Source organism: Ipomoea triloba, chromosome 7, assembly GCF_003576645.1.
Source record: "Ipomoea triloba cultivar NCNSP0323 chromosome 7, ASM357664v1".
Taxonomy (NCBI): domain Eukaryota; kingdom Viridiplantae; phylum Streptophyta; class Magnoliopsida; order Solanales; family Convolvulaceae; genus Ipomoea; species Ipomoea triloba.
In genome coordinates this window covers 14,072,188-14,086,677 of record NC_044922.1, presented here as the reverse complement: position 1 = coordinate 14,086,677, position 14,490 = coordinate 14,072,188, and the positions used below count along the sequence as shown (strand labels likewise).

The window sequence follows — 14,490 nt, the reverse complement described above, 5'->3', positions numbered from 1 at the left end:
TTTTCTTTTAACAGAGAGGTCACGAAGGACGAGGTCCAAGTTGCTCTCATGGCTATGTCACCTTTCAAGGCCCCGGGCCCGGATGGTTTCCACGCTGCTTTTTATCAAAGAATGTGGGGTGCCGTGGGAGATAGTCTTTTCCAGTTAGTTAAACAGGCTTTTACACATGGTACTTTCCCGAAGGAACTCAATGACACACTCTTAGTTCTTATTCCGAAGGTCCAGTCTCCAGAAACAATTAAACAGTTCCGACCGATTAGTCTGTGCAACGTAAGCTATAAGCTTATTACCAAAACCATCACGAACAGGTTGAAGAGCGTTCTTCCAAAGTTGGTAGGCCTTTTCCAAAGCTCTTTCGTACCGGGTCGACAAATCTCTGATAATGTTATCATATATCAAGAGGTCATGCATTCCATGCGTATTAAACGGGGTCAATCTGGCTTCATGACTATTAAGCTGGATTTTGAGAAGGCATATGACCGACTTTCTTGGTCTTTCATTGAGTCCACCTTGCAGGAAGCCGGTTTTGACCGGAACTGGATTACTTTGATCATGTACTGTATCCGAACACCTAGTATGTCGATTAATTGGAATAGAGAACGACTCCAACATTTCAGCCTAGAGCGAGGGATTCGTCAAGGTGACGCCATGTCACCGGCTATTTTTGTCCTTTGTCTTGAGAAATTAAGTCAAATGATTTCCTTGAGAGTGGACTCAGGAGAATGGCGAGGGTTTAAGTTGGCTCCTTCTTGCCCTACGTTGTCTCACTTGTGTTTCGCGGATGACACGGTCCTTTTCACGGAAGCTTCTTTGGAGCAAGTTGATATTGTTAAAAATTGTCTTTTGCAGTTTTGTGAGGCTTCCGGCCAAAAAATCAATTTTGCTAAGTCACAAGTGTTTTTCTCCAAGAGTGTTCCTTCTGCTCTTGCTTCTGCCATTTCCGATAGTTTGCAAATCGAGCAGACCGTCGATTTAGGGAAATACCTTGGGGTGAAATCGATCCATGGTCGGGTAACCTGCCACCATTTCACGGAGTTACTTGATAGAATAAACGGTAGGTTGGAGGGCTGGAAAACTAAACTCCTCTCTGTGGCTGGTCGAGTCACCCTTGCTAAGGCGGTCCTTAACGCCATTCCAACGTACACGATGCAGACTTCAGTGCTGCCCGTGGGAGTCAGTTTGGAGATCGAAAAACGTACTAGGAATTTTATATGGGGCACACTGGCCCCGATCCTCATTCCAAACTACACTTGGTTAGATGGGACGTGGTCACGACACCTATGCATGCCGGGGGTTTGGGCCTGTATCGGCTACAGGAGCTAAATACAGCGTACATGGTGAAGCTTAGGTATCGCCTACACACTGAACATGACCGCCTCTGGGTAAGGACAATTTCGAGCAAATATACTCACTCTCGGAGAAGCCAGTCGCTAAGGAATGTCTCCAATGTGTGGAGGGGTATCATGGCGGCACAGCACATCACGGAGAAGGGTTTGGTGCAGCAGGTTCGAAATGGTAAATCTACTAAGTTCTGGATGGATAAATGGCTCACGCCATTACCTTTGCATTCTCTTCTCACGACATCGCTGAGTTTACCGAACTTGTATGCTACCGTAAATGATTACTGGGAAGAAGGTCGAGGGTGGAAGTGGGAAAAGCTTACAGGCCTCATTCCGGATGATATTCTTGAATCACTTGCGGGGTTTGTTCTTTCGGGGGATGATGCTGTAGACGATGAAGTTGGCTGGGGTCTGGACAAAGCGTGCGCTTTCTCAATACGATCTGCGTATGAAGCCTCTACCCTTTCAGCGCCGCAGTCTGGAAGGACCATATGGACAAAGATTTGGGAGCTACACGTTCCCCACAGGATTTGTTTTTTTATTTGGCTTGCGATGCATGAGAAAATCTTAACGAATGTTGAGAGAGGGAGACGTCATCTAACTTCTGACACATGTTGTGTTTCCTGTGCAGGGTGTCGTGAGGATTGCAATCATCTGTTCCGCCGGTGTAAGGAGATACAAGGCCTCTGGGAGGCCGAACTTGGTGCACGGACCGTTCAAAGACTCCAGCAACTTGACTGGGCGGAGTGGATGATGGTGCAGCTTACTGGTGATCGATCGATGGGTATTCCCGCTGCATGGCCGGAGCGGTTCGCGATTCGTGTGTGGTGGATATGGAAATGGCGCAATGCTATGGTCTTTTCGAAGAAGAGTTTCCCGCTCACTCATAAGCTGGCATGGCTGAAGCGGCAAGAAGAGGAGATCACCAGCAGTTTTTCGAGACATGTAGCTCGGTTGCCGACGATTTCGAATTCTGTCGCGGGGTCGGTAAATTGGACAAAACCTACCGGAAGGTGGTTTAAGTTGAACGTGGATAGTAGCGTTATCACCACCACTGGCGTGGCAGGCTGTGGAGGTGTTTTGCGGGATAATACGGGTGGATGGGTTGAAGGTTTTATCTATCATATTGGAAGATGTTCAGTGGCGGAAGCCGAAGCTTGGGGAGTGCTTCAAGGCCTACAGATGGCGGCGAGTAAGGGAATTTCCAACCTCATTGTCGAGAGCGATTCGAAGGTGACAATCGATCAGCTGAGAGGTATCGACCGAACTTTGGGTCAGCACAACAATGTTATCGCCCGATGTATCTCGGCAGCTAAAGCTTTTGGTGCTATTTGTTTTACCCATGTGTTGAGGGACCAAAATCGCCTTGCAGATGCTCTGGCCAAGATGGCCCTCTCGAACCACAATGGTCTAATCACTTGGTCTCAAACTCCTGATGAGTTCGTCTCTTTGGTTCTCCATGACCGCGTGGCTGGGAGTGTGCACTAGTTTTGTTTGTTTTTTTTTTTTTTCCTTTTTGGGTTTTCCCCTCCGTTTCTAGAACAAAAAAAAAAAACAAAATAATTGGAATTTTTTGGTTTTGGCTGCTACGCTGCTTTTTTTTCCTCCGTCAAAACTGCTCGCCAGATAACTGTATTCACCGGTGGCCTGGAGTGACGGAGGACGACGGCTGAACGGCGGTGGCTGGTTCGGGTTGCAACGGCGACGGAAGGCGGCGGACGATAGTTTTGGCGTCGGAGTTGCGATGGATGGCGGCGGCAGTGGCGATGCTGGGCTTCCCGGCGTCGCTACTGTCCTCTCCTTCCTCAGGCAATGCCGGCGTCCAGTCCTTGTCGTTTTCGTGGCTGTTGGTTCTGTTTCTCGCTGCTGGCTTCCCGTCGACCATGGCTGCTGAACGTTGAAGCTTGAAGAAGATGATGAATGGTTGTTTTTGGGCTGACTTTGCAATGGGCTTAAAAAAAAAATTAATTCTGGGCTTGTTTGGTTGGGCTCTCTAAAGTTTTTATACCTTCATCATATTTGGACTTCTTCACTTAAATTATCCAATTGAATTTTGTCTAAAGTCAATATTAAAATTATTATTAAATTTTGAACAAATTATTAAGTTTTAAATTTGTTTGAATTTTAATTTTAATATTGAATTTTTATTTAAATTGCATTAAGTGTAGTAATTTGAATGTTTAATTGAAGTCAATATCAAAATTATTATTCAGTTTTGAACAAATTATTAAGTTTTCAATTTGTTCGAATTTTAATTTTAATATTGAATTTTTCAGTTAAATTGTATTAAGTATTACAATTTAATATTTGGTTATGGAGTATGAGTTAGTAATGTGCATAATCTGAGCATGCTATGTATGTCTTTACTGCAATAATTATTTTTGACTGTTATAATTATGCCTCTAGAAAAGCATGTTCATTAAGACTGAATTTAGAGCCTTTTAGGTCTGAATTGTATGCTTATTATGCATGATTTAGTGCCTTTTAGGTGAATTTAGTGCCTATTAAGAATAGATTATGCATATTATTACTCTTTCAGTCAATACTCCATTCGCGATTCTTGTTAAAGGATCTTAAAGCACATAAAGTACATAAAACTCTTCATAGTTTTACCGTATTTAAAGCCTTATCTTTAAGTGATTCTACATTCTTATAGATCAACCAAACGATTTTACTTTAAATATGAGAACACATGATTTAGGGAAGTTTCTTGGGGAGGAATACTAGTTCTCTGGCCCTGGCTTAAAACGCCTTGCTGGCTGAAACCGCCATAGTGCCTTCAGCCATATTGCTACTAGTCCCCTTGCGACGCTACTCTATCTAAGGAGTTGGTTTTTAATGAAGCTTTAGCACCAACCAACTTTCCTGGGAGTATACCTAAAGATTGTCTATCATGTTTTTGATTAGGCTTTAAATACCCTTGCTATTGTGATTATGTTTAGTTTTGGTCGATTAAAGAGTAGCCACAGCATCTTTAATTTACTGAAATTACACAATAAGTATTAATCACATAAAGTTTAGGCAAGAATCTTGTGATTAATTCTGCGTAATATGGCAAAATTTAGCCCACAGGAAATTTTGTTATATTTGTAGGGTTAATTAGGATGAAATACTAAACTATGATCATAATTTGCCCACAGGGATTATGTATCGGCATATAGTTTGGTAGGTTTGTCATTAAGGGTGGAAAAACCCAAATCGTACCCATTCTGTTTCCACCATTCAGTTTGATAGATTCATTCTGCGTAAAAATTTAGCCCACATGCAATTTTTATGGCATACGAGTTTATCTTTTACATAATTTACATTGGTAATATTATGTACTACAGTTACTCTCTCTATTATTTGCCTCGAAAATTCCTAACCAAGCTTTCCTTTTTATTCTTCACAGCAACTCTACCCATTACTCAAACAAAAACAATTGATATCCCTATGCTAGACGATGATAACCACAAAGAGTGGAAAGAGGCTATTCTCCTACATTTAGGTTTGTTAGGAGTGGATTACGCTGTTCTCAATGATGAGCCACCCGCGGTTACTGCGGCAAGCACTACCGCACAAAAAGAACTGTGGGAGCGATGGGAGAGATCCAATCGCATGGGCGTGTACCTCATCAAGTCAAAACTTCCTAAGGGAATACAGGGTACCGTTGAAGACATTGAGAAAGCTAAGCCTTTGCTTAAAGCCATTGATGATCAATTCGTTGATTCTAATAAATCTTTGGCTAGCACACTCATACTGAAGTTTATCAATCTGCGTCTTTCCACTGTTAAGGGAACACGTAAACACATCATGCAAGTTAGAGAAATTGCAACTCAATTGAAGAAGTTGGAGATCATTTTACCAGATTCTTTTGTGGTGCATTTTGCACTCAATACCCTTCCTCAGGAGTATAGCCCATTTAAGATTTCCTACAATACACATAAAGTGAATTGGTCTATCCATGAATTGATAACCATGTGTACTCAAGAGGAAACAAGGCTTCTAGCTGAGATTGGGGAAAGTGCTTTTATGGCCACAACAAGGTCCAAGGGAAAATCTGGAAAGACCAAGGGTTCCACTAAAGCAGCTAAGGGCAAATTAACCCCAAAAGCTGACATAAAGAAGATACAAAAGTGTTTCTTCTGTAAAAAGAAGGGACACATGAAGAAAGATTGTATCAAACATAAGCAGTGGATATCCCAGAAAGGTAATGATCCCTCTTCTTTTGTATGTTTCGAATCTAATATGTCAGAAGTTAATACTTATTCTTGGTGGGTTGACTCTGGTGCAACAATCCACATTGCAAACTCTTTGCAGGACATGACAAACCTGAGAAAGCCGACGGGAACTGAGTGTAGCATCTTCTCTGGAAACAAGATTGCGTCACCAGTGGAAGCTGTCGGAGTTTGCAATTTAGTTTTGGATAGTGGTTTTGTTTTGACGTTAGAAAAGACACTTTATGTTCCTAGCTTCTCAAGGAACTTAATTTCAGTTTCTAGACTTGTACCCTTCGGATTCAGTTTTGAATTTAATACCAATAATTTCAAGTTATTTCGGAATTCTACTTGTGTTGGTACTGGTACATTGTCTGATAGTCTTTTTCGTCTTAACTTAAAGAATGATTCGGTTTACAATTCTTTACACGTTCAAAATGGCACCAAACGGTGCAGTATTAACGATAATTCCTCAATGATATGGCATCGGAGATTAGGTCATATCTCCCTAGAGCGCATTAAAAGGTTGGTAAAGGATGGAGTACTATCTACTCTAGACTACACTGACTTTGAGACTTGCATTGACTGCATCAAGGGTAAGCAGACAAACAAGTCAAAGAAAGGTGCCAATAAAAGTTCAACGTTGTTGGAAATTATTCATACTGACATATGTTGTCCTGACATAACGGTGTCCGGTCAGAAATATTTCATCACCTTCATTGATGACTTCTCACGATTTTCCTATGTGTATTTACTTAATCATAAACTTGAAGCATTGGATGCCTTTAAATTGTTTAAAGCTGAAGTTGAAAACCAATGCAACAAGAAAATACAGATAGTTAGATCTGATAGAGGTGGTGAATATTATGGTAGATATACTGAAAATGGACAAGCACCTGGTCCCTTTGCTAAGTTTCTTCAAGAACATGGGATTGTTGCCCAATACACCATGCCTGGTTCTCCAGACCAAAATGGTGTAGCTGAAAGAAGAAATAGGACCCTTCTGGATATGGTGCGGAGTATGCTTAGCAATTCTAAGCTTCCAAAGTCATTGTGGGCTGAAGCACTTAAGACGGCAACGTATATATTAAACCGTGTTCCAACCAAGGCTGTCCCTAAGACACCATTTGAGTTATTCAAAGGTTGGAAACCGAGTTTGCAACATATGCGTGTTTGGGGATGCCCGTCTGAGGTGAGGATTTATAACCCACACGAAAAGAAACTTGACCCAAAGACCATTAGTGCTTTCTTTATTGGATATGCACAGTCGTCTAAGGGTTATAGGTTTTATTGTCCTATCATATTACTAGGATAGTGGAATCAAGAAATGCTAAGTTTCTTGAAGATGACTTAATCAGTGGGAGTGATCGATTTAAGGACATAGTCCCTTCATTTGATCATACGGACTCTCAGCCTTCTACGTCATCTAGTGGTGTTGTACTTATCCGCAGTGCTCATCCAGTTCTGCTTGCAGATATACCGCCCACTATTGAGATTCCACAAGCTGTTGAGGCTCAGCCTTTGGAAGGACCAGTTCAGGACTTACAGCAACCCCCTGAACCGGATTTTGAACCAATGGTTGAACCAAATCAGGATTTACAGCAAGATCCTGACCCGATGCAGACTGAGCCAATTCAAGAACTGCTCCCAGTTCCTAAAGAGGTTGTTGCCCCACAGCCTATGCAAGGTGGTGGAGAACCAACTTTAAGACGGTCTACACGGATAAGGCGATCAACACTTCCTAGCTATTATGAAACTTATCTACAAGAATCTGACATAGGAGCCGAAAATGATCCTGAAACATTTTCTCAAGCAACAAATTGTGCACAGTCTGACTTATGGCTTGAAGCCATGAAGGATGAGTTGAATTCCATGAAGAGCAATGGGGTTTGGGATCTTGTTGAGTTGCCTAATGGGGCCAAGGCCATTGGCTGCAAATGGGTTTTTTAAAACTAAAAGAAACTCATTAGGCAACATTGAGAGATTTTTTAAAACTAAAAGAAACTCATTAGGCAACATTGAGAGATACAAGGAAACTAAAAGAAACTCATTAGGCAACATTGAGAGATACAAGGCCAGACTTGTTGACTCATTAGGCAACATTGAGAGATACAAGGCCAGACTTGTTGCAAAGGGATTTACACAAAAGGAATACAAGGCCAGACTTGTTGCAAAGGGATTTACACAAAAGGAAGACAAGGCCAGACTTGTTGCAAAGGGATTTACACAAAAGGAAGGAATCGATTACAAGGAGACTTTTTCTCCTGTATCAAAGAAAGATTCATTTCGAGTTATACTGGCTTTAGTTGCACATTTTAATCTTGAGTTGCAACAAATGGATGTGAAAACTGCTTTCCTTAATGGTGATCTAGAAGAGGAGGTTTATATGAAACAACCTGAAGGTTTCTCTTCTAGGGGTGGTGAGAATTTAGTCTGTAAGCTTAAGAAATCCATATACGGTTTAAAACAAGCTTCCCGTCAATGGTATATCAAATTTGATGGGGTAATTTCTTCATTTGGTTTTGTTGAAAATCCCTTGGATCCTTGTATATACCAAAAGGTGAGTGGGAGTCGAATATGTTTTCTTGTTTTATATGTGGATGACATCTTACTTGCCACCAATGATAAGGGGATGCTTCGTGATGTGAAACAATTTCTCTCTAAGAACTTTGACATGAAGGATATGGGTGATGCCTCATATGTTATTGGCATCAAAATTCATAGGGATAGGTCCTGGGGCATACTGGGTTTATCTCAAGAAACCTATATAAGCAAAGTTTTAGAAAGATTTCAGATGAAAAATTGTTCACCAAGCGTTGCTCCTATTGCAAAGGGGGACAAATTTAGTTTGGATCAATGTCCGAAAAATGACTTTGAGAAAGAATCCATGGAGAACATCCCTTATGCTGCAGCGGTTGGGTGTCTTGGATATATTCAAGTACAAGGCCGGACATTGCTTTCGCGGTTGGAATGCTCGGACGTTACCTGCACAATCCAGGATTAGACCACTGGAGAGCTGTGAAGAAGGTTCTAAGGTATCTAAAAGGAACCAAAGACTACAAGCTTGGGTTTAGGCAGACGGACAATCTAGATGTTGTCGGCTATTCTGATGCTGACTTCGCTGGCTGTGTTGATTCTCGAAAATCAACTTCTGGGTGCGTTTTTATTATGGCCGGTGGGGCTATCTCATGGAGAAGTGTCAAACAGTCCTTAATAGCCACTTCTACATGTGAAGCCGAGTTCGTTTCCTGTTTCGAGGCTACTTCTCAAGGTGTTTGGCTAAAGAATTTTATCTCAGGGCATAGAGTTATGGACTCTATATCGAAGCCATTGAAAGTCTACTGTGACAACTCAGCTGCAATCTTCCTGGCTAAGAACAACAAAAGTGGGAGTCGAAGTAAGCACATCGACATCAAATTCTTAGCCATTAGGGAGCGTGTCAAGAATAAAGTTGTAATCATTGAACACATTAGGACTGAGCTGATGTTGGCAGATCCCTTGACTAAAGGCATGCCTCCATTTAAATTCAAGGATCTGGTTCAGAAAATGAGACTTTCATCTATTTTGTAATTTGTATATACATTCAGTTCAATAAAATTCTTTTGCATTCAGACATTTTCTCAATTAAGAGTGTGTACACCTGCATTTGCTTTATATTTACTGAGAAAATGTACTAAAGTTGGACTTGAAATAAACATATTACTGAGAAAATGTACTAAAGTTGGACTTGAAATAAACATAGGGTTTGTTAAATGTACTAAAGTTGGACTTGAAATAAACATAGGGTTTGTTTCATTAACTAAAGTTGGACTTGAAATAAACATAGGGTTTGTTTCATTAAGTTTTGTTTCCTAATTAAGTGCTTAAGGGCAGTTTGCATTTGATCATAATGGATAGTACTTGTATTAATGAGGACATATCACTATGGTCGGTGTTTTTCTGTTCTGGGGCAGGAGTGTTTCCACCAAGTGGGAGAATTTAACGTTTTCCTGTTACTATTATCATAATTATTATAACATTAGGATTAGTTATAATAATATTAAGTAATTGATATGTGGTGCAACACTAATAACCTAATAGCTGGACTCCCATTATGATTAGGAGTCTGGTTAGGGTTTAGGAGACCTATTGGAATACAACCACAATGATGGTCAGTGGTTATATATAGGGTCACAAGTCCTCTCACAGCTCACACTGCATTCCTCGTACACCATCTAGAGAGAGCTGAGCCCAGTGAGAGACAACAACGCTTACACGAAACTCTGCTGCAGTCCGGATCATTCAACCTTTGTTGATTAAGAGCTATGGCTGGCTGGAGGTTAGTACGATCCTGTTATCACATATTATGGTTACATGTGATATAATTATTCTAACACTCTCCGTATAAATGTTGGCTTAATTTCTTTCCTTCACCTACTACTTCTATTTTAAATTTCTTCAATTCATTTGATCATCATTTCCACTTTTAAAATTTCGATCAGTGAGTTTCTTGAAAGGTTATGGAGATGAAAGCTAGAGCAACCGAATCGAGCTCTTCCTGCCGTTCTGATGCAACTACTCTCTACCTTGTCAATCGAAGAGTGTAAAGCATTCAAAACATTAGCATGCAATTAACTATTCCAAATACATTTACGCCCTGCTTGGTAAATGACTGTTAGCTGATTGGGTTAGCTGCTTGAGTCAGAATGTATGATTAGTTGATAACATTAGCTGATTGTAGAAAGTTGTTTTGATAAATTAGCTGTTAGCTAATAGCTGTTTGGTATAATTTTTTTCTTAAAAAGCTAATTGAAAAGGTTGCTTTGAGTAGCCTTTTGAATTTTAGTATTTTAGAGTTACAAAAAGCTTATTAACCAAACATTTAACCAAGTCAAACATTTGGTCACCCGAAAGTTTGTCACTCCCTGAAAGATGATATTATGTGAGTTATTTAATTTGCTTCTTGAGGACTTGAGGAGTTGTGTGAAAATTAAGGAAGAGGATATGCGCAAGTTTGAGGAAACAAAATTAAAGGAAAGGAGTTGAAGAAGTAAAAATGGTGAAGGAGGAGAGATGTATGTATATAAGCTGTACGAGAAGGGAAGGAATTTGCAGTTGCATGTGTACAAAGCCAGGCATGTATTCAGCTTTGACTATATATGTAATGAAGCTTTGTACGGTATATGTGTATATCGGCAAAGTAAATAATGCAGCTTTGTACTGTATAGGTGTATATCGGTAAAGTTTTTTTTTTTTTTTTTTTTAATTTATTCTCCTAGGAAACGGGTAAAGATATTATTACTTTCTTTATTTTTATCCACTTTTGATATTTTAGTCCATTCGATCAGGTTTCTCGACAAACATGGAATCAGCCCCATATGAAATATGGTAACAGGTATGACAGTTGAATGCAACATACAACAGACAGTTAATGGCCACAACCAAAAAAACTCTAAGATCCGAACATCTCTCACTCTACGCTGTCTCTCCATCACTCACCTCAATCACAACGCGCGCCCGCACTTTTCCACTCCGATACAGACCTGCAGCTCGGCCTCCCTCCTCCTCCTCCATCGCCACCATAGCTTCAACACCATTCTTGAAAATGTCCTCCTCCTCCTCCGCTTCTTACCAGCGCCCCTCCCCTACTTCCGGCCGCCTCCGCAAATCCCTCACGTGGCTCTTCGTCGCCCTTCTCATCATCTACGTCGTTTACTCCGCCAAAATCATCCTCATCAAAGACTCCCCGCCTACTAAGTGTAGCTATGTCGATAACAATAATAATAATAATAATAATCATAATCTCGTCAAGGAAAACCGCCTTTCTACTACTAACGCCGCCGCCAATCCGCCGCCGCCTTCTCCTCCGTCGTCCGAGGAGGAAGAGGAGGAGGAGCCGCCGCCGCCGAAGAAGAAGCCGTCGTTTCGCGACGACACGGAGGTGAAGCACGTCGTCTTCGGGATCGCCGCGTCCGCCAACCTATGGGAAAAACGGAAAGAGTACATAAAAGTGTGGTGGCGGCCGCAGGAGACCCGCGGCGCGGTGTGGCTAGACAAGGCCATCGACGTTCAGAACAGCGACGAGCTTCCGCAGATCAAAGTCTCGGGCGACACCTCCCGGTTCAACTACACGAACCGGCAGGGCGACAGGTCGGCTCTCCGGATTTCGCGGGTGGTTTCGGAGACGCTGAGGTTGGGATTGGAAGACGTGAGGTGGTTCGTGATGGGAGATGACGACACCGTGTTTTTCGTGGATAATGTTGTGAGAGTGTTGAATAAGTACGATCACACCCAGTATTACTACATTGGCAGCTCCTCGGAGAGTCACATCCAGAACATCTTTTTCTCGTACAGCATGGCCTACGGCGGCGGCGGCTTCGCCATTAGCTACCCCTTAGCTGTAGAGATTGAGAAAATGCAGGATCGCTGCATCTCGCGATACCCGGGTTTGTATGGCAGTGATGACAGAATTCAGGCTTGCATGGCTGAGCTCGGCGTGCCTATTACCCGAGAACCCGGATTTCATCAGGTAATCAATTCCATTATATTGAGATTAGGGAGAATTGCAATTTTAGCCTCTAACTAAACTATAAAACAATTGCACCTGCTAATTGGATAACTATAAACTTCCATGTTTGATTTTATGACTATGGTCATAAAACATGATTTATCCTCAAATAGTGGGTTTGTTTTCCTTCATCATTATTTTACTGGGTATGGTCATAAACTTGGTTTATCCTCAAATAGTGGGTCCGATTTCCTTCATCATCCAAAAAAAAGAGAGCAAATACTAATTTTGGTCCCATCAGTATTAGCAAAATGACAATTTTTGTTTTAGTGTCAAAATTTATCATGCGGGTAACTCTTCCATTTAAGACATGCTGAAATCTAAATCCATTTATTGATGATCAAATTAGGATCTTAATTTGAAAATGACAAAAATACCCTTAAAATTTTTAGATTTTGGCTTGTTTTAAACAGAGGGGTTACGAATGTGAAGAATTTTGACACTAAAACAATAGTCGTAGATGAAAATTGGTAAAACTTAAACATGTGGACCAAAAATGTCATTTTGTTAATACTCGTGGAACCAAAATTGGTATATGCTCTCAAAAAAAAATTATAAACTAAAGGTGACTCTTCTAATTCTTGCCATTAGTACTCATGATGAACTAATTAAGATTCACAGAGAGTATCAGAAAATGGTGACATATAATCCAATAATTTCAGAATAATATGTGGACTGAATCTGCTATTACATACTCTGATCTGATCTCTTCTATGCATGCATAGAGCTTATATAGATTATTATTTACAGAATAACATGATTGAGAAATTGCATGTTGCAGTTTGATGTGTACGGCAACTTACTGGGGCTACTGGGATCCCACCCGGTGGCACCATTAGTGTCGGTCCACCACCTGGACGTGGTGGCCCCCATCTTCCCGGACATGACCCGAGTGGAAAGCCTCCGGCAGCTATTCGAGTCCGTCAAACTCGACTCCGGCAGCGTAATGCAGCAGTCCATCTGCTACGACAAGCAGAGGTACTGGTCCATATCCGTCTCCTGGGGCTACGTCATTCAGGTCATAAGGGGCATGATATCTCCCCGGGAGCTGGAAATGCCTACCAGGACCTTCTTGAATTGGTACAAAAGGGCTGATTATATGGCGTATGCGTTTAACACCAGGCCTGTCACTAGGCACCCTTGCCAGAAGCCCTTTATTTACTACGTTAACAAGGTGAGACTTGACCGGAGTAGGAATCAGATCATCGGGATTTACTATCGTCATCGGGAGCCTTACCCTTATTGCCGCTGGAGGGCCGACTCGCCGGAAAATATCGACTCCATTGTCGTCTTGAAAGAGCCTGACACTGGCCGCTGGGAAAGGGTAAGTCAATTCAACTTCCGGCCCTCTGCTTAAATTTTGGACAAGATAAAGCCCTGTGTAAGAGTTACACCTAATGTAATGGACTCTTTATGGGCAAGCACTTTGAGTCACCCCTCCGCTATCTAGTAGGGCAGGGGTGTGGGGTAATCATTATTCAATAGATCATGATCCACACAGTATAGATCGTGGATAAAAGGTACATTTTAATATACTAAAGTATATTATTTGTGTACTGAAGATACATTATTTTGTATAAAATAATGAACATTCAGTACATAAATGATGTACATTTAGTATATTAAAAATGTATCTTTTTAAAGCTGTGTAGACCATGCATAATCCATTGAAAATTTTGTCCTGGGTCTTGAGGATGAGAGAATTTTAACTTTTGTGGGCAAAAGAACATATATGATGGAGACAACCCAAATCAAATTGGATTGACTTGATAACCAAAAATTCTTAAACCCCAGTGGAGCAATCTATTGACCTTCTTTGTTTGAGTTAGTCAGTTATAGACAATCTAGACAAGTTTACATCATTGCCATTATTTGTCAACTCACGTTCCAAAATGGGTTTAGCCCGTACATACTCTTAGGTGGTGACTATGGGTTTTTCTCGTCACAAAAAAAAACATGTATGATTTCCATTCTATTAGCTAAGTACATTATTATATTTTGATTGTTGCAGTCACCGAGGAGAGACTGTTGTAGAGTGTTGCCATCGAGACAGAACGCCAGAAATCTGTACTTGTGGGTGGGGAGTTGCAGAGAAGGTGAAGTGAGTGAGTTTTAGATAATGGTGCAGATCGAAAGGCCAGGAACCTCAAATCTCTGCGGCAACGTTAAGCGTTCATCTCATCTCTCAGCTTTGGATTATATATGGGGCAAATTAAAGGAAACCATATATGCATGCATGGATACATATATAGGTGCAAGCTAAGCTGAGACAGGAGAGTATATATAATGTCGTTTTGGTGCTTAAATGAGATAGGAATGATATGAATTGAAGAAACCTGCATGCATTCGGACAAAGTTATGTTGTACTCCCTAAGCTAGTAACGAAATGGAACATGTGACGAATTTT

General features: G+C 41.2%; 1 protein-coding gene across 1 annotated transcript; it reads left to right on the top strand.

The window, feature by feature from the left end:
- The first annotated feature begins 11,120 nt into the window (after positions 1-11,120).
- LOC116024182 lies at positions 11,121-14,199 on the top strand. The gene is made up of 3 exons (XM_031265083.1): positions 11,121-12,044; positions 12,865-13,407; positions 14,095-14,199. The coding sequence occupies exons 1-3, from the start codon at positions 11,121-11,123 to the stop codon at positions 14,197-14,199; spliced, it is 1,572 nt and encodes a 523-aa protein (XP_031120943.1).
- Positions 14,200-14,490: the final 291 nt, after the last annotated feature.

Coding starts and splice junctions, on each gene's coding strand:
- LOC116024182 (XM_031265083.1), top strand. CDS start 11,121: ATGTCCTCCTCCTCCTCCGCTTCTTACCAGCGCCCCTCCCCTACTTCC. Junction 12,045..12,864: donor GAGAACCCGGATTTCATCAG/GTAATCAATTCC, acceptor TGCATGTTGCAG/TTTGATGTGTACGGCAACTT. Junction 13,408..14,094: donor ACACTGGCCGCTGGGAAAGG/GTAAGTCAATTC, acceptor TGATTGTTGCAG/TCACCGAGGAGAGACTGTTG.